Source organism: Eschrichtius robustus, chromosome 3, assembly GCF_028021215.1.
Source record: "Eschrichtius robustus isolate mEscRob2 chromosome 3, mEscRob2.pri, whole genome shotgun sequence".
Taxonomy (NCBI): domain Eukaryota; kingdom Metazoa; phylum Chordata; class Mammalia; order Artiodactyla; family Eschrichtiidae; genus Eschrichtius; species Eschrichtius robustus.
In genome coordinates this window covers 108,358,855-108,377,367 of record NC_090826.1, presented here as the reverse complement: position 1 = coordinate 108,377,367, position 18,513 = coordinate 108,358,855, and the positions used below count along the sequence as shown (strand labels likewise).

The following is an 18,513-nucleotide window of genomic DNA, read 5'->3' as shown; positions in this document are numbered from 1 at the left end:
ATTACATTTTCGGAAATTCCTGGTTTTTCTGGCCCAATCAAGACGAGGCTATGTCTATAAATAAGACTGCCTAGGGGCCGCTGAATAAAACGAGTGAGATATTATGGCCCGTACGAAGCAGACTGCCCGCAAGTCGACTGGTGGCAAGGCCCCGCGGAAGCAGCTGGCCACGAAGGCGGCCCGCAAGAGCGCGCCGGCCACTGGCGGCGTTAAGAAGCCGCACCGCTACCGGCCGGGCACCGTGGCCCTGCGGGAGATCCGGCGCTACCAGAAGTCGACCGAGCTGCTGATCCGCAAGCTGCCCTTCCAGCGGCTAGTGCGCGAGATCGCGCAGGACTTCAAGACTGACCTGCGCTTCCAGAGCTCGGCCGTGATGGCGCTGCAGGAGGCGAGCGAGGCTTATCTGGTGGGGCTGTTTGAAGACACGAACCTGTGCGCCATCCACGCCAAGCGAGTGACCATCATGCCCAAAGACATCCAGCTGGCCCGCCGCATCCGCGGGGAGCGGGCTTAAGGCACGCGTTTTAAACTAGACGATCTAAAGGCTCTTTTCAGAGCCACCCATGTTTTCATAAAGAGCAGCTGTGCCAGCTTTAAACTTCGTGAGTTCCTAATGCACAAGTGTTAAGGGTAAAGTGGGTCGGGGAGTCTCGCCCGTTGGGTGGTGAGGTTATGGAATTAAGGCAGACAGACGCTAGAGGGAGCACCAGAGGCAAGGTCTGGGTCGTGTCGGTCAAGTACTGCTTTTACTTGCTGGCTTGATTTCTTAGTCCAGAGCGCCAACCTTGCTAAACTTTGCAAGAGGATAGAATCTGCTCTACCAGTCGTTTGTAACGCGTTCCAAAGTGCTAGTACAAAACGTTAGCACAAATCTGAATACTGAAATTAAGTGACACTTTAGAAGGCCGTCATTACGTGATAACTGTTGGGATGGCAATCTGGGTTTTCAGCCCGATTGTACAGTTACTAGAACTAGGCAGGATGTTAGGTAAAATCCTCGATCCCCAAGTAGTTCCTCGGGATTTCAACTAAGAAGAATGGGGGCAAGAGTCCCGAGATGTGTAAGAACCCATCTTCCTCGTTGCCTAAGACAGGAGGCGCAAACCGCGAAAAAAAAAAAAAAAGAAAATGTGGGCTGAGGTATTGTTGCAAAACCCAGAACCAAACAAACTTCCACAAAGTAGTACAGAGGAGTAAAATGATGCAAAAATAAGAGAAAGTTAACTTGTCTTTAGCTGGCGCTTCAGATCTCCAAGTAAAAGTGAAAACCAATTAACAGCAAAAGACCACAAACAGGTGAAACTACTTTTTACATAATTTAGTGGTTAGTGTGAAATGGAACATTTTGATTGGTTAACAAGACATTTGTTCTAAGGGCCACTAAGGGAGCGCGAGCAGAACCTTATTTACATGGACTCCGCCCCTCTATGACGACACTGTTGGATATTAACCAATAAAAACATAATACTGTGCTAGTCTTCATTTGCATACAGGCTCTATAAGTAGCGCGTAACGAGGTTGTTTCGGTGTAGTCGAGATCACTTCTACTGGCGTGTGGGGATTCTCCTGTGCGGAAAATGCCGGATCCAGCAAAATCTGCTCTTGCTCCCAAGAAAGGTTCTAAAAAGGCTGTTACGAAAGTGCAGAAGAAAGACGGTAAGAAGCGCAAGCGCAGCCGGAAGGAGAGCTATTCTGTTTATGTATATAAGGTGCTGAAGCAGGTTCATCCAGACACTGGCATTTCGTCGAAGGCCATGGGCATCATGAACTCCTTCGTGAACGACATCTTCGAGCGCATCGCGGGCGAAGCGTCGCGCCTGGCGCATTACAACAAGCGCTCGACTATCACGTCCCGGGAGATCCAGACAGCTGTGCGCCTTCTGCTACCCGGCGAGCTAGCCAAGCATGCCGTGTCCGAAGGCACCAAGGCGGTCACCAAATACACCAGTTCGAAGTAAGCGTGCAAGAGACGGACTATAACATCTTATTTTACCCCAAAGGCTCTTTTCAGAGCCACTTAAGTTATCGGGGAAAGTGGCTGTAAACACTTGATAGAAGGTGGGTTTAGTTGTTGGTTGGGTTGGGTTGGGTTGGGTTGGGTTGGGTTGGGTTGGGTTGGGTAGGGTGGGCCCATGGTCACGAGTGCTTTTTGGATTTGGGGCTAGATTGGGACAGTGATTGAACGTTGCCTTGTTAAAGTCTAGGACCTCCCATGGTCCAGTGGTGCCACCTAGTGGTATGTGTCTTGCTGCTGGTAACAAGTGATTGGTCCTTAAGATGGTTCCTACCTAGTCTGAGTCCTCAATGGGAGCTTAGGTACGGAGGGGCGGGGAAGGGCTGTCTCTTACTATTAAACCAGTAAGCGAGTTGGGTTTTATTTTATTCTAGAGTACAGATAGAGTCCTATAGTTTCCCCAGTTCCCGCTGTTTCTTAATGTTTTAATCTATTTTTAACATATACCTTTAGGTGTCTGTCACAAACTTTCAACATCGCCAAACGCTTTAGTATGTTGGCCTACCTGTAAATCCCAACCTGGCCCAGTGACCCTCAACCAGATAGATTTCCCACCCCACCCCCTCCATCCCCCCATCACCCCCCCCATGGGATATTGGCAATATCTGGAGACATTTTTGATTGTCATCACTTGGGGAGAGGGGTGCTACTGGCATCTAGTGGGTAGATGCCAGGGATGCTGCTAAACACCCTATAATGCCTAGGAGAGCCCCCACTACCAAGAATTATTTGGTGAATGACGTTGACCCTTGTGCCAAGGTTGAGAGACCCAGTGCCCAAAGACTTCCCTTCCTTCAGGATTTTTTCTTTTCTGGGTTTAATCCTCATTTAGGTCAAACCCTTCCCCACTCCTACCCTGCTTTTGTTGAAAACTGAGCAGCACTTAACTTACTGTGCTTGTTTACACTCCTCCACTGGAAAATTATCTTCTCCAGGGCAAGGACCTTGTCTTGGTTCTGTAACTTTCCTGGTTATAGGACCCACCTCCAAGCTTGCTAAACATACTTCCAGGTGCCTCTCCTGAAGTTCCCTGATAAGGTCACGTTGGAGGTGGGGGACTGGGGAGGTGGTTTTTAGTGTTCTCAGGTGTATTTTTTTAGAAGAGATTTTGGGCGCATGGTGTACAAAAGGGCACAGTTAACATGTGGGATGAATTTCTAAGGCCCTCTCAGTTCAAAACTTGCATAACTCAAGACCAATCCCGAAAAAGGCTGGATATTTTACCAAATAAGATATACCCTTGAGGCAAAAGGAAAAATCTTAGCTTCCAATTCACTTGACAGTCAAGTTTTGAAATTAAGCCATTCCTGGTTAAACTTGGGGGAATTTACATGACTTTGTGCTTAAAATGAATTTTATTCATTTATAATGTAGGAGTTCAAATTTACATCTAATTAAAAGTTGCATAAAGTGGGCTGTATGTGATTTCTTTCTTTCACTGGGAAATTAAGATTCTCAGTGAGTCATCTTTCCCTAGAGACTATCAGACAAGGGACCAGGGAAAGATGACTCAACTGAGAATCTAAAATTTCTAGTTGAAAGAAAAGAAATCATTATACAACACACTTTATGGTAGGAAAAATCACTCTATAAGTGAGAACTTACATGTGCCAGACCCTGTGCTAGGTGATGGGGATATACAGGTGCTCTCCTTCCCAAGTCCATGAAGTGCACCTGGAATTTTATTTGTGACCAATTATATCAAGTGTCCTCTGGGAAGTTTTTTTTTAAGTTTTAGTTTTACCCAATTTTCACTGTAACATCTTTCAACTTTTTAATCATCTGATTTTTGTAGATGGAATTCTTCATCGTTCCCTTTATAATCTGTGACTAGGTGTCATTATTTCTGTACTCCTCATCCAGGTTGTAACATTTTTTCACTTTAATATGTCTCTTTAAACTTAAAATTTTCACATAGATTATTTTTTAGGGTTTTTCATTATATTGGAAAGCTCTGGCTGTCCCACCCTCTTGCCCGCAAAGCAATTTAAGTCACATTGTACTTGGCTCCTAGCATCTCAAACCTGCTGAAGCTTTCTTTGTTCACCATGGTCCTAGCTTGAGAGAAATTTTATCTTCTTGTTCCCTGTGAGATTCATTTTCTTTTGCAGAGGGTATAACTATAGTAAAGTATGGGAATAAGCCTTTTCTCAGTCATCCCAAATAAAATTTATCAGAAAATATTGTCGGCTTAAAATGTCCCATATCCAACCATACTCGACACTTCCACTGCTGTCTTCCCACTCCAAGCCACCATCACACCTCCCAGGTATTTGCAATGACTTTCTGACCGGTCTCTTTGCTTCTGCCTCTACCCTCACTCTATTTTCCACAAACCAGCTAGAGTAAACTTTCTGAAACCTCTAAGTCAGATCATGTCACTCCCACACCATCCTGCCCAACTGAAAATCCCCATATGGCTTCAGAGAGAAGGTCCACACTGATACAATGGCCCACATCCACCTCCTCTCTTACCACTCTCCCTTTTGTTCTGTTTCATCACACTTGTCTCCCTGCTCTACCTCGAATACACCAAGGCCCTCCTATCTCAGGGTCTTTGTGCTTGCCATTTCTTCTTCTGGAAAAGCTTTTCCCCCAGATATTTATATGACTGGCTTCCTCATTTCTTAGGCTTCTGCTCAAAACTTCCATTACTCTTCAGTCCTTCCTTGACTAACTTATGTGAGATAGCAAGCCCACCTCCCTCTCTCCCCCCATTTCTTGGTACTCCTTGTCCCCATACCTTGCTAAATTTTCTTCCGTGTATCATCTGAATACTAATGTATTTATTATTTGTTTATTACTGAATCAGAGACTGCTACCCATAAAAGCTGTTCTTCTCTGCTTAATTTAACCCCCTGCTTTATGGGTGCATGGCTTCTCAATTAAAGGCTAATTTACCAGCTTTTCTTGCATCTGGGTTTCTTCATAAGACAAAGTTCTGAGCCAATGAGATATGAATGGAAGTGATACATATTATTTCTAGTTTGTGTCCTAAAAAGGAATAGATATGTGCTGCCCTTGCCTTTTAACCCTCTCCTCTGGCTGGGTTACAGATACAATGACAGGAACTATGGCAACCACTCTGGGCCCAGAAACATAAGCCATGTGATGAGAATGGCAGAACTGTTCTACTAACCCTGGACATGAGAGATGAATAAACTTGTATTTTGTTTAAGCCACTTTTTTTTTTTAATATTTGGCGCAATAATTTAGACTGTTCTCCGACCAATACGTTGTCTGACTCTCCTCCTACCTTATCAGAGTAAGTCCTATGAAGGTAGGTACTTTGTTTTGTTCACTGCTCAATGCCCATCATCTCGAGCTGTACCTGGAATAGAGTGGGCACTCAGTAAATACTGATGGGATGAATAGATTTGATGAGGGAAGGAGTGGTTGAGAGGGAGGGCAGTGGGATTGCATTTATGAGATGCAGAACTCTAAGAGTTGGCTTTAACAAAAAATGATTTTAAAAATCTTTTGCCCTCTGAATGGGGAACAGCACAATACAGAGTGAAGGTCTAGGTGCAGTTGCAGACACCTGGTCCACAAATCAGTTTAGAAGCTTCATAGTGTAAGTTGTTGGGTATTTAAGGATACTTACCTACACTAACTCAGAAGCAGTAAGAGGGTAAAGGAAAACTTTTGTTTCCTCTACTATTCTCAATACTTCTGGCTACCAAGTATGTGGGTTTTCCACACCAAGCAATCCTGACATTAACTACGTGGAGTTAGCACAGACCCCACAGGTTAAGGGCTCAGTCCAAAATGATTGCCCCCCCACCCTCTATACCAACTTCAGATGCCAATCACAAGTAGTGGGTCCCTAGGTTACACACACCTCTGTCAGTCTTGGCTACAAATCAGGAGTTCCCACAACCCCCTCCTCAGATTCAATAATTTGCTATAACAGCTTACAGAACTCAGGGAAACACTTAGTTTACCAGTCTATTATAAAGGATATAGTAAAGTATACAGATGACCAGCCAGATGAAGATGTACATAGGGCAAGTGTCCTGAGTGCAGGAGCTTCTTTCCCCATGTAATTGGGGTGTCCATGTGGCTTCCTGGCATGTGGATGTGTTCACTGACCCAGAAGCTTTCTGAATCTCATAGTTTAGGGGTTTTTATGGAGGCTTCATCAAGTAGGCATGATGGATTATTAACTCAACCTCCAGTCTCTCTCTCTCCCCTGGAGGATGGGGGGTGTGGGGTTAACAGCTTCAATCTTCTAATCATAGCCTGGCCTTTCTGGTGACCAGCCCCTGTCCTGAAGCTACCCAGGAGTCCACCAAGAGTCGTCTCATTAGAACAAAATATGCTCCTATTATCCTGGAAATTCCAAGGGATTTAGGAGCTCTATGTCAGGAATTGGGGTCAAAGACCAAATATTAGAACAAACGATGTTCTTAGCACCCCTATCACTCAGGGAATTACAAGAGTTTTAGGAGCTCTGTGTTAGAAACTGGGGGAAGAGATCAAACATACATTTATTATGTCACAGGCCACCCCCTGGTCTCTGGCCATGGACCCCTTAATAGCAAACCAATTATAAAAGTCAAAAGATACTGGCTGAAAGGCAGTGTACCTGTAGTAGTGATGAGCATTAGCTTTGAGTCCCAGCTAACCCACCTAAGAGCTATATGACCTTGGGAAAGTTTCTTTACTCTTCTGAACCTCAATTTCTTCATCTGTAAAATGAGAAAAAAAATGGAACCTACCCTCAAGACTTGTGAAGATTAAATGAGACAATGTACTTAATGCACTTAGTACAGCAGCTGGAACATGGCAAATATTCGATCAGTGTTTCTCCCATTATTGTGGCTGGGAAGGCACTTGCATGAGCACTCTTGTACCTCCAGAGCACATTTCCTTCCCAACAAGTTGTGCTTTAAGAGATTTCTAGTGATTTGAGAGTCAACTCTCTAAGCATCTTGCAGTAGAGCAGTAAGACCTTCTTTATCTTAAAAACATCCAAGAAGGCAATGCCACAATTTACTTGTTGGGCCTCTGATACTGTAGAATCTTTAAATATCAGCTATGTGTCCCAAAAGGGAAAAAAAGAATTAAATAATAAAAGACCTTATTTCTAGTGTCTGTTACTAGTGCTCTGTAAAGACCAATATAATCTTTGGCAAATACCTTTTTAAAAAAAATCAGATGATGTTTGCAATACTTCCCATCAATGCTTTCAGAAAAAAATGAAATACTTTCATCCCAATACTTCTTTCTGATTTCTGAGTTGAAAGCTCTGAATTTTGAGGATTTAACACAAGAGCAAGCCAAATGAATAGAAATGATCTAAGGCATACTATCAGGTAGCACAGAGAAGGACACACCTTATAACCAAAAGGAGAATGTGCAGATATTTGGAAAATGTTTAATTAGAAATTCAAAAATGGGCTTGGTGGAGTCAGGTTGATGACTTCTGAGTTCTTCATTTCTGCTTGTTAATGTACTTCATGTTTTTCCTCTCAGTATTTTCATGATGAAGCTCCTGTTCCTGTCACTATTCAGGAATGAAAGTTTCCCCAAGAATATAAGACTTTCTTATTCAAACTACAGTCCAAGGAGTGGTAAACAAGTAAGATGGCAGTCCCAAGACCTCAATATTTCTTTTCTTTGACCAAGAACTCATTACACAATGGATGAGATATTTCAGATGGTTCTGCTAAAAAGAAGCATAAGAATCTAGAGAGTATCACTATCAACCAATCCAAGGAACTTTGCTTTAGATGGCCAAAACCAGAAACAGAGAGCAAAGTAAGAGAACTAATAGAGCTTGAGCAGTTCTTTAGCATTTTGCCTTGAAGGATCCAAACCTGGATGCTGATCTATTGTCCCAAGGATGGTAAAGAGGTAATGGCTTGGGACTGGCTGAGTATTTTGAGAGAGAGAGAGATTGACAGATCAAGATCTCAGTTGATCTTGGGACTGAGGCAGCACAAGGCACCCAGAAGAAGGAATTCTTGTGGCAAAAAATGGAGGATGCAGATTTGTGAAATGAAATAAGGAACAATTTATCTCTGTTGTTTTACAAGATCAAAGGCAATAATTTTAAATTATCAGAAGGTAGGGGAAAATCCATATCACTCTTTTGATATCAGTGTTTTTAACATTCAGGGGAACAGAAAATACCTAAAGATATCAGCTTTATTTTTTGTTGTTGTTGGCAATGATGTTTGAGCTTTGTGTAGGTCTTAGTTTCCAGTTAGTGGGATTATCATTTTGAAATGCGTTGAAGGAAAACTCCTTAGGCCAAGAGGGAATGTTAAACAGAGTTCAGACACACCACAGATATAACCCTGGACAAAGGTTGTTCAGTGTTCTTAATAAAATTCCCAATCCTAGGGATGGGCCTTAAATTACTTGAATTTCTCTCTGGAGATGTATATTTCCTATAGTTTGGCATGTCTACTTAAGACCCCTATTATAACATGTAGAATAAGCAGGAGAAAGGCATACTGATTAACTTGTATATGCATCAACCATAAGATTACTTCCAGCGAGGGAGCATATCCTTGTTTTCGTAGGCTTCTTCCTTCTCCTCCCTGCTGCAATATGAAAATCAAATGATCTTGCTTATATAAGCTTCTTTGTAGGGAACTTTTCCTGTGATGTCTTTTTAAGTATTTGAATTTTGATTTTCACAATTTTTTCATATTAATATCAAGGAACTGGGCAACAGAAATTATTATTTTTGAATTTTATTTATTTATTTATTTATTTTGGCTGTGCCAGGTCTTAGTTGCGGCATAGGGGATCTTGTTTTTTTAGTTGCCACATGCAGGCTTCTTAGTTGCGGTATGTGGACTTCTTAGTTGTGGCATGCATGCGGGATCTAGTTCCCCAACCGGGGATCGAACCCGGGCCCCCTGCATTGGGAGCGTGGAGTCTTATCCACTGGACCACCAAGGAAGTCCCCAGAAATTATTCTTAAGTTAATTTTTTTTCAGAAACAGCAAGTATGCATAGAGAACACAATTTTAGGATTAGCAGGAAAGTTAACCAAGGTAGAATTGGAATTTCAATTCTTAGCCTAGGGGAAAAAAAAGGAAGGAATCTTTTCATTTGTCTAAGGGAATTTCATTGTATTTATGATTGTGGGATGTGTTTAGGCAGGAAGGGGCATAATAGATAAATCTTTCTGGATTAGTATATGCAAATCATTTATAATGGGAAATAGCAAAGTCCCAGCGACTATAAGAGTAAAACAAAACAACTCTGACTATTCTTCCTGACAGGAGAAAACAGTAATATATGCGTACATGAATTACAAGCATGACTGAGTCTTCTAGATTGAGTTGGTGGATAACCATGTAGCAGGGCCCCACAACAGCACAGAGGTGTCAAAGTAAATACATAATCTGGCAGTGTAGAAGGATGATGTGTTCTTAAAATCTGAGTATGCCATTGTATTAGTAAAGAGCGCAGGCTCATAAAACAGATCACCTGGTTTGTAACCCAGCCCTGCTCTTTATCAGTAGTGTGACTAGGGCAAGTTTTTGAACCTTCTATGCTTTTTCCTCATCTTTTTTTTTTTGGGGGGGGGGGGGTGCCGCGCAGCATGGCTTGTGGGATCTTAGTTCCCCCACCAGAGTTTGAACCTGGGCCCTGGCAGTAAAAGTGCTGAGTCCTAACCACTGGACCGCCAGGGAATTCCCTAGTTTCATCATCTTTAAATTGAGAATAATAGTAATGCTTACTTTATAATGTTTTTTTGAAAGGTGAATGAGTAAATACATATAAAAATTCTTAGACTGATGCTTGACACAACATTTCAATAACTGTTAGTTGCTGTTGATAGTAGGGAACTCCTGTTGAGTGCTATGTAAGTTTTTCATCTCTAATGTACAGTGAAATATCTACTAATTCAAGATAGTGTTCCAAACATATGTTGCATTCTTCCCATTTTGCACCCCAAATTCCTTAAATGATAGAAAACTGACAAAAAAGACGGCAAATGGGTTAAGAGTGAAGAGTGCAAGAACAGTAAACATCTTGGAAATTTAAAATTTGGTTATTGACACAAAAATTCAACAGTAGGACTGAGTCCAGAATAGAATCAATACAGCTGGGAGAAAATAGGGGAGCTGAGAGATGAAGCCTAGAAATTCCCCCACAATGCCATATAAAAAGATATAAAGATAGAAAATACGAAAAAAAGTTTAAATGACATGGATGATAGATTCAGATGTTCCAAAATTCACCCAATAGGAGTTTAGAAGGAGAGAATAGAAATACTGTAAAAAAAAAAAAATACAGGTCTACCAAATAAGGTTTGCTGATTGTACACTGCACAGTTTCAGGAGCACCATTTAAATTATAATCTTTGTGAATGGTATCCCCTGCAGTTGTGCAGTGCACAACCCAAGTGTCATACATGGTGGTCCTGAGGAAATAAAGAAAAGGAGACTTTCACAGAATATATATCTTCAGACTGCAAGGTCCCATTAAATGTAGAGCATATAGATATGAATTAAAAGTATCTTTACCTAGAGACATGGCAATAAAATTTCAAAACACAAGAGTTAAGGAGACGATTCTAGAAACACCCAGAGAAAATTCTCACAAAGAAACAGAAATCAAATTATGGTCAGACTTTTCATTTGGACAACACTGGACATAAGAAGACAATGAATCGGTATTTTTTTAAATCTAGGGAAAATAATTTTGAAACTAAATTTCTCTATCCAGCCAAACTATCATCTAAGTGTGGGTGACTTTTCAGGCCCTCCCTGAAAGAATTTCTGGAGTTGTATTCCTGCAAGAATCAGAAAAGATTCTAAGGGGAAGATGTGCGATACCAGAAGGGGGCCATGTGCCCAGTAAAATATATTGCTAAGTCTAAATAAGTTTAGATACTAGAAAAATTTCTTTAAGGCTTAGAATACTTGGTATTTATTCATCTATCTAATTTCATAATTAAATAAATTTATTGAGAAATTAGAAATCAGGTGATAGGAGAGAGATGAAATAAATGAAGCAGAAATGGTTCAAATAACAAAGAAATATAATACATATACCAAGTTACCTGTAATACAAATTTAAAAAGAAATGTGCTATAAATGATAGATACAAAGTACTGTGAGGTTAGAGATACAGGTGACATTGTTCGTGATATCCTGGGTCATACAAGAAGCATTAATTTATTTTATCCATCATGTCTGTATTGAAATCTCCCTCTGTTTTGATTACTGACTCAAGTTTGGATTTTAAGATTTTTGTTTAGGTATCTCTGTGATTACAGAGTTTTTTACATCTATGGTTTCTGCTCCACATTTTGTCTACTGTTTTGAAGAAACAAGAGTTCAAAACTGTTAGTGATTTCAAATATACACATCTTTTGGTGTAGATCCTAAAAAATTGAAAAGAAAATCTGGACTTCAAATTCCAGATGATATTGACATGGCGAGAATGAAGAGAAATAAAATAAGCTAACTAATATTTATGTTATATTTAGGAGGATATAGATATTATTCTAGAAGTTGTTAGAAAAGTGTAAGTTTAAATATATATGTATATACAAAATGTATGTGTAAAAATGCTGACTATAAAGCACTAGAAGAGGGATATTTCGTATTCAGAAAAGCAGAAATCCATTAAGCAGTGATCAAGAATTGTTTGCACTTGAAAGGCAATTGTAGGACGAAAACTTCCAGTTGAACTAATATGAAACCCATTTGCTAATTGTGGGAGGGGAAATAAAGCTTTTAAATTATACAATGTAAAAAAAAATTGTTTGCACTTAACACAGGTACACACACATGCATAGACTCACACGCATGTGCATACAACAAAGATTTTTAATAAGTCAACAATCATAGTGGTGATTATGTTAACACAGACACATCTTTCTCAAGAATTAAAAGACCAAGTCGACTAAAACTTGTTTGAAGATATAGAGGATTTGAAGAACATAGTTAACAAAAGTAATCATAAGTATAAGATTATACCTACACCATCTTGTATCCAAAATGGAAAAAGTACATTATACTGAAATTCACATGCAATACTGATTCAAAACTGACCATGTGTGAGATGACAAATGAAAACTCAACAAGTGTTGAATAAGCTGAAACCATACAAGATATATTCACTAATCATAATGCAATGAAATAACTAAAAATACTCTCCTTGATCTATACTGTAAGGGAAAAGCACATGGTCAAAGAAGATATCGAAATAAAAATTATATAGTCTTTAGAAATAAAGCCAGCGCTATATATTAAAACCTATATGAAGAGGTCAGAGGACATCTTCATAGCTTTAAATGCATTTATGAGAAAATAAGAACTATTAAAAATAATGAATTAAACTTTATATTTAAAAGCTAATAAAGGAACAATAAAACCTGAGGAAAGTAGAAGGAATAAAGTAGGATAGAAATCATTGGAATAGATCATACTTCCCCACTCACTCCCCCAAAACAGAATTAATCAATAAAACCAAAATCTGGTTCTTTGAAAATTTAAAAGTTAATCCTTTGGTAAATTTAATATTGAAAGAAAAAGTACACAAATAACATCAGAAAAATTAGATATTGAAGTATTAAAATGGTATGTATATTTTGATACAGATATTTACAAATGTAGACAACTCATTTTTCAATACAAATGATCAAAGTTGCCTTAAGAAGAGTAGAATACCTGAATAAAAAATTAGCTATAGGAGGAACTGAAAAGATAGGCAAAGATCTACCCTTAAAAACAGCACCAGAAAAAAAAACAAACCAAAAAACAAAAAAACAGCACCAGGCCCAGACAGTTTTACCAGACACTGGGGGAAGAGACAATACTTATTATATAAATTGATCATGATAATGGAAAAATATTAAAAGCCACCTACTAATATTATGAGGCAATGAGAGCAACAAATATTATTAAGATTAAGTGAAATAACCCCTGCAAGGCAAATGAAAGAGTATTTGGTAAATAAAAATAATCCATAAAAGTTAGATATTATGAGCCAGAATATAGATCTCAAAGTAGAAAGAGAGGTAATTGGGATAAGAAACTGCAATACAAGGAGTTATTAAGTATAAGGTTAAGATTTGAATTCTAGTTTATTGTGCCCAAAGCCTGTGAAATTTCAAGAAATTATTGCTTTAAAGTTAGAAAATATTATTTTCTAAAATAAATATGATACTTAAAATCCCATTGTACATACCTATTTTTTTTCTTCAAGGCTTTTTTCCTGCCCGTGCAGAAGTTGTCCTCAAAGTTACAGCCGGACTCCAGATGATTGCTGTTTTACTGGAGATCATTGCTTCCTCAAAATTATCTTTTCAGAGAACACGATATTTGGGGAATTTATTTCTCTAGAATGTGTAAACCAATTATTTCTAGCCTTTCTTAGAGATTTTCTATCTCTATTAACTCACATACCGTGTTTTGGCATCTTTCCCTTTTACACATGCTCCTTCTCCACAATTTATTCTTTTGTATCCTAAGTCAAAGGGTTAAGGAATAATATGTCTTAGTGTGACATGAAGATGAAAGGGGAAGGCAGGAAGATGAACTTCTTACCCTTTTGGGGTTTTGACACCATATTTAGAAACAAACAAAGATATGAGGAATAAAGGGCAGCAAACAATTTTATTGGCTCCAATTTTACTGCCAGTGTGCATTAACAAAGAAGTCTATACCTAAAAGACCTCATGGGGGTCCAGATTTTCAACGTACTAGCATTTTCTTTTTGACATCCTGCTTTCCATTGCTAACCTTAATATACAGCTCTCTTAGGTAGGGTCTTTCATTTTTTATACTACTATCGCTATGAGACCTTTTTCTATTTTTTATTTGTACTTTCCATTTAGATTGTCTCTCTAGTCCCATGGCTCTGAATACCACATATATATGATGATTCTCAAAAGTTTATCTCTAGTTCAGGATCCTTAAGCTCCACACATGTATCCATTGCTTTCCCAACAGTTACACTTAAATGTCAAACAGGAATCTTAAGATGTTCAATACAAAACTTTTGCTTCTTGCTACTTCTCTCTCCCCTGCTCCACCAATTTGCTCCTGCTGTTTCCCAGCTCAGTCTATGGAATCAGTTTATTGCTCAGGCCCCAAATCTAGGATTTGTATCTGATTCCTCTCTTCCCCATATTCCCTACATGTAATCAATCAGCAAGCTTTTTTTTTGTTTTGCGCTTCCTACAAAGTACATTCCAAATATGACCACTTAACACCTCTACTGCTACCACATTAGTCCAGTTCTCTCTCCCCTGGATTCCTAACTGTTTTTCTTGTTTCCACTGTTGTCCCCTTACTACCCCTGAGGGTCTGTCTCCAACTAACTCTGGTGGCAGTGAGGACTGCCAGACACTTTCCAGCCAGCTATGCCTCCAGTGTCTAATTCTTAGACTTGGAATTACAGGATATGTCTGGCTATCTTTGGCTTCTTGGCGGAAAATTTCTAAATCCAGAAGGCACTGGTTTTTCTCCCGACTGAGTCTGGGAGCCAGAAAAGACCCAGAATGGAACCAACTCTTCCTGTTTTACCCAAAACCAGTCGATCCACTTTGGGGATTCCTTCTCAGGCTAGGAACCTTCTGAGTGTTCTGAAATGGGCCTGGACTCTTGTAGAAGCTCCCGTGGTCCCCAAATGAGTTTAGGGCTCATCCTACAGAGCCTGGAAGGTGAGAAATGACCACTCTCCTCACACCCAGTTGCCTGTTCAGCTCCGTAACTGTCTACTCTGGAGAGTTGTGCTTAGGTCTGGAACAGACCTGGGGATTACAGGATGTGCCCAAGAGCTTCTCAGATGAAGCTCTAAACTTCTAAGATGAAGCCTCGATAGGTCCAGCAGGCCCTGGGTGCTGTGCCTGCTGAGTCTGAGGGCGAAGGAAGGAAAACCCCACCTTCCTCCTCTCTCCCAGCCAGCTGCATCAGTCCCCTCTGGGCGCTTGTTCTCAGTCCTGGAAACTTGTCTTCCGGGATAGGACAGGCCTTGGACCCTTGAGGGAGAAGCTCCATGGTTCCCAAATGCATTTCAGAGCAGCCCGTGAAGAGGCTGGGGGCTCCCGGCCCACAGGTCTGCAGGTTCTGCCAGCCCGGGGTCCCTTCCTGGCTCTTGATGGTGGTGGAACCAGCAAGGAAGTCATCAGGGCTTGACTGGACAGCCGTCTCGTACTCTCCACCTGCTCCCTCCCTGCTGCTACCACCGCCTCCAGCCGCCTTTATTCTTGGGGTCTCGCCCAGACGGCCAGCGACCCTCCCCTTAATCAGGCCTCCGCGGAGGCCACCGCCAGCCGCAAACTCCCGCGCGCCCCGCGCCTCCCGGCAGCACCTGCGCTAGGCGGCAGCCGAGGCTGCAACCGCAACAAGCGGCTGTGGGGTGGCGCCGCCGCCAGGTCCGCGAGCAGGATCGAGCCCTCCCTCCATCCCCCCTGACCTACGAAGGGGTTTTTCAGCTGCGCGGTTCCGCTGCAGGTGCCCACCCGGCTCATTCGGGAGTCGGGTTCTCACACCTGCCGGCCCCGAGCAAACAATTACGTCGGATATTAAGGAGCAGGCCCCGAGTTGGGTGCTTTTTTGGGTACCGGGGCGAATCTGACACTCACGACCCCTTTCTCTCCTCTACCCGCCCGCCGCCTCTGCCGCCGACCTGACCAGAGCTAATTTCTTGCCACTGCCGGCTCTGGGGAAGCAAGTATTTCTCACGGGACTTTGGGAGGAGGTTACAGAAAGCATGCACCCGGCCAGCCTCCGCGCCGCTGAGTCCGCGCTCACTGGCAACTGCGGCTTCTGTGGAGAGCTAAGGTCGCAATGTGCACAGGACACCACAGGGTGGCGCCAGCGGCCTTCCGTGAGATACGCACAACGCTGCCGCCTCGTCGGATCCGAGAGCTACCGCCATGGTCTGTCCATCCGGGAGCCCGGTTATAGCCAGTAAGTGTGGAGCTAAAAAAGTGTATTAATGATCGTTGGTAAGTAGCTGATTTACAATAGAATCTACTAACACGCCCCAGTTAGGAAGAGAAATGACTGATGAGTGATAACAAGCAGATTTGCAACCAAATAAAAATATAAATATGGATTTATGCTATCTAGTACACCCCCTTTTTTTTTTTTTGGCAAAAATTAATGAGACAATCCCTTCTAAATTGTTCCAGAAAATGGAAAACACCAATTTACCTTCAATACATTCCTTTTACTTGAAGATATAATGTTGATCTGTTAGAAGTAAAAGGGCTTTTCAGGTTTTTTTGAAATCATGCAGACTGTTCAGCTGAGAAACAGACTTAGTCACGGATGAATGAGATCAACCTCTTTACTGAGGATGGTGATAATGCAGGAAGACTGCTCTTTGAAGTCAGTTGATATTTCCCAGCATGCTTTTTGCATATCACTCTTTGTGATGGCATTTATGCTGTTCTCACAATATTTCCAGCTTCTTGCCTTAGCTTACTTTAGGATTTTACATCCTCTTCGTGGTTGGGTGGAGCTATGTAACCAGTTCTGACCGGTGAGTTGGAAGTGCGAGTGTTGCATGTCACTTCTGGGCTGGAGCATTTAATTTCTGGTTTGAGATGCTCCAGAACTCTTTTTCACTCTGGCACAACGCCTGGCCTTCTTCCTCCCTCTCAGCTGACCCCAGTGTAATATAAACAACAAAACTTTGTTGGTGTAAGGTGCTGAGATTTTGGAGTTGTTTGAGCCTTAACATACCCTAGCCTATTCTTATACAGCCTAATTCATAGATGAACAGACCAGGTATAGAGCTGTGCATGTTTGTTGTCCTAGATAAGGTGTGGTTGTTATCAATATTTCTTACTTACAATTTCTTTGCCTTGCTCTCAGAGGACTTTCACCTCAGAGCCAAGCATCTTTTTTTTTTTTTTTTTTTTTTTTTTTAAATAACAGAGCAAAGAGGCAAGGTCTTTAAATAAAAATTGTCATGAAATTTGCCCTACCTCTCTACAGTATACTAGGACTCAGAACATCTCAACATGGGCTAACATATCCATTTCTAATACCTGACTTTTCCCCTAACACCCATAAGTATAAAATAGAGAAAGACACAAAAACTTACCTCTGGTTTATAGTTCCTTTGTCTCTTTGGTACACTCAGAGATTTTTTTTTTTTATCCCCAGGGTAGTGTGTCATGATTTGGGATGGGTGAGAGATATGCCTTTCTTTTGTAAACTGGGAGAAGGGTGAGTGGGAAAGAGGAGGTGGAAAAGGTGAACCAGCTTCAAGCATTTACAACAGGCATGTTCTTAGGCTGCACAAGGTAATGAAAGAGTGCTTACGGAAGTTGATGTTTGGGGGTTGATTCCCTTAAACTATCATTGCCAATGTACCTGTTAGAACATCTTTATATATCCCTGTGGGTTCATACCCTCTTGGGGGACACCTATGCCGGTGAGTAAAGCAATTGATATGTGTGACAATAGGGAGTGGTGGTGACTGTAGAATAAAATGCTGTATGGTGCTTGTTTCACCAGTGTTGAATAAAATCTTACTGACCCATTTCTTGATTCTACAAATAAAATTAGCAGGCTTGCATTTTGCTTCTAATGTTAACTAGTGAAATTGCAAACCCTGACCTTAAAATGCAAGCCTTCATAATTCATAAAAGTACAGTTAGAAACAAATGAAGATGTTCCCTCTCCCTTACAGACAGAGGGAGAGAGAACATTTTGCATCATAAGCCAGCTCAAGAAAATCTGATTTAATAAGGTGTTAAACCAAGAACATTCACAGGAATATCAAGCTTATTCTCCTGTGCACAGTGGAGCCGTGGTGCATATTTTCTAATGTTAACAACTTGTTTTGTTCTCTGTTAAAATAAATGTGTCCCTAGAAGTGTTATTTGAAAAGTCTTATAAGACTCCAAAGACTTTATAAATTGTTGCAGTGGCATACAAAATGCTCAGGTTGGACTTTCTGGAAGCAGAGGCTGAGATAGAGTTTAGGGTACAAGATGATTATTAGGGTTGAACCCTTGTGAAAGGAAGAATGAAGACATAGGATTGGGCAGAGGAAGAAATCAGACTGCAATGAAGGCCTGACAGCCTTGATCGACCTGCTGAGGAGCTCTGGAGCAAATACTGCTCCTGATAAGTTATTTGAAAAAGGCAAGGTGCAATGGTGTGTATATTATGCTAACATTTGTGTACAAAGGGAGAGAGAGGGAAGGATGTCTCCCTTTATTTGCCTATAAAAGCATAAAAATCTGTGAGATGACAGAAAACAACCAATAGTAATTATCTTTTGGAAGGGACATTAGAAGGTGCTATAGAGTGATTATTTATGTTTCCTCCCAAATTCATATGTTGAAATCTAGTTCCCAAAGTGATGGTATTGGGAAGTGGGGTCGTTTGTGAGTGTTGATTGAGTCATGAAGGTGGAGCTCTCATGAGTGATATTAGTGCCCTTATAGAAGAGACCCCAGATAGCACCCTCACCCTCTGCATGTGAGGACACAAAAAGAAGATAGTAATCTATAGATCAGGAATTGGGCTTTTACCAGACACCAAATCTGT

General features: G+C 41.1%; 2 protein-coding genes across 4 annotated transcripts; both read left to right on the top strand.

Moving 5' to 3' along the window:
• Positions 1-103: 103 nt before the first annotated feature.
• LOC137761262 (histone H3) lies at positions 104-1,488 on the top strand. The gene has a single exon (XM_068538171.1). It carries the CDS (start codon positions 104-106, stop codon positions 512-514), a length of 411 nt encoding a protein of 136 aa, XP_068394272.1. The 3' UTR covers positions 515-1,488.
• A 53-nt stretch (positions 1,489-1,541) lies between these two features.
• On the top strand, positions 1,542-16,208 carry LOC137762590 (histone H2B type 2-F). 3 transcript variants are annotated; one of them, XM_068540672.1, is made up of 2 exons: positions 1,542-2,058; positions 15,637-16,208. In XM_068540672.1, exon 1 carries the CDS (start codon positions 1,578-1,580, stop codon positions 1,956-1,958), a length of 381 nt encoding a protein of 126 aa, XP_068396773.1. In that variant the 5' UTR covers positions 1,542-1,577; the 3' UTR covers positions 1,959-2,058; positions 15,637-16,208. The 3 variants fall into 3 exon arrangements, with proteins under 3 accessions (XP_068396773.1, XP_068396772.1, XP_068396774.1); XM_068540671.1 differs by lacking the exon at positions 15,637-16,208 and adding an exon at positions 7,493-8,689; XM_068540673.1 differs by lacking the exon at positions 15,637-16,208 and adding an exon at positions 5,071-5,935.
• The last annotated feature ends 2,305 nt before the right edge of the window (positions 16,209-18,513 follow it).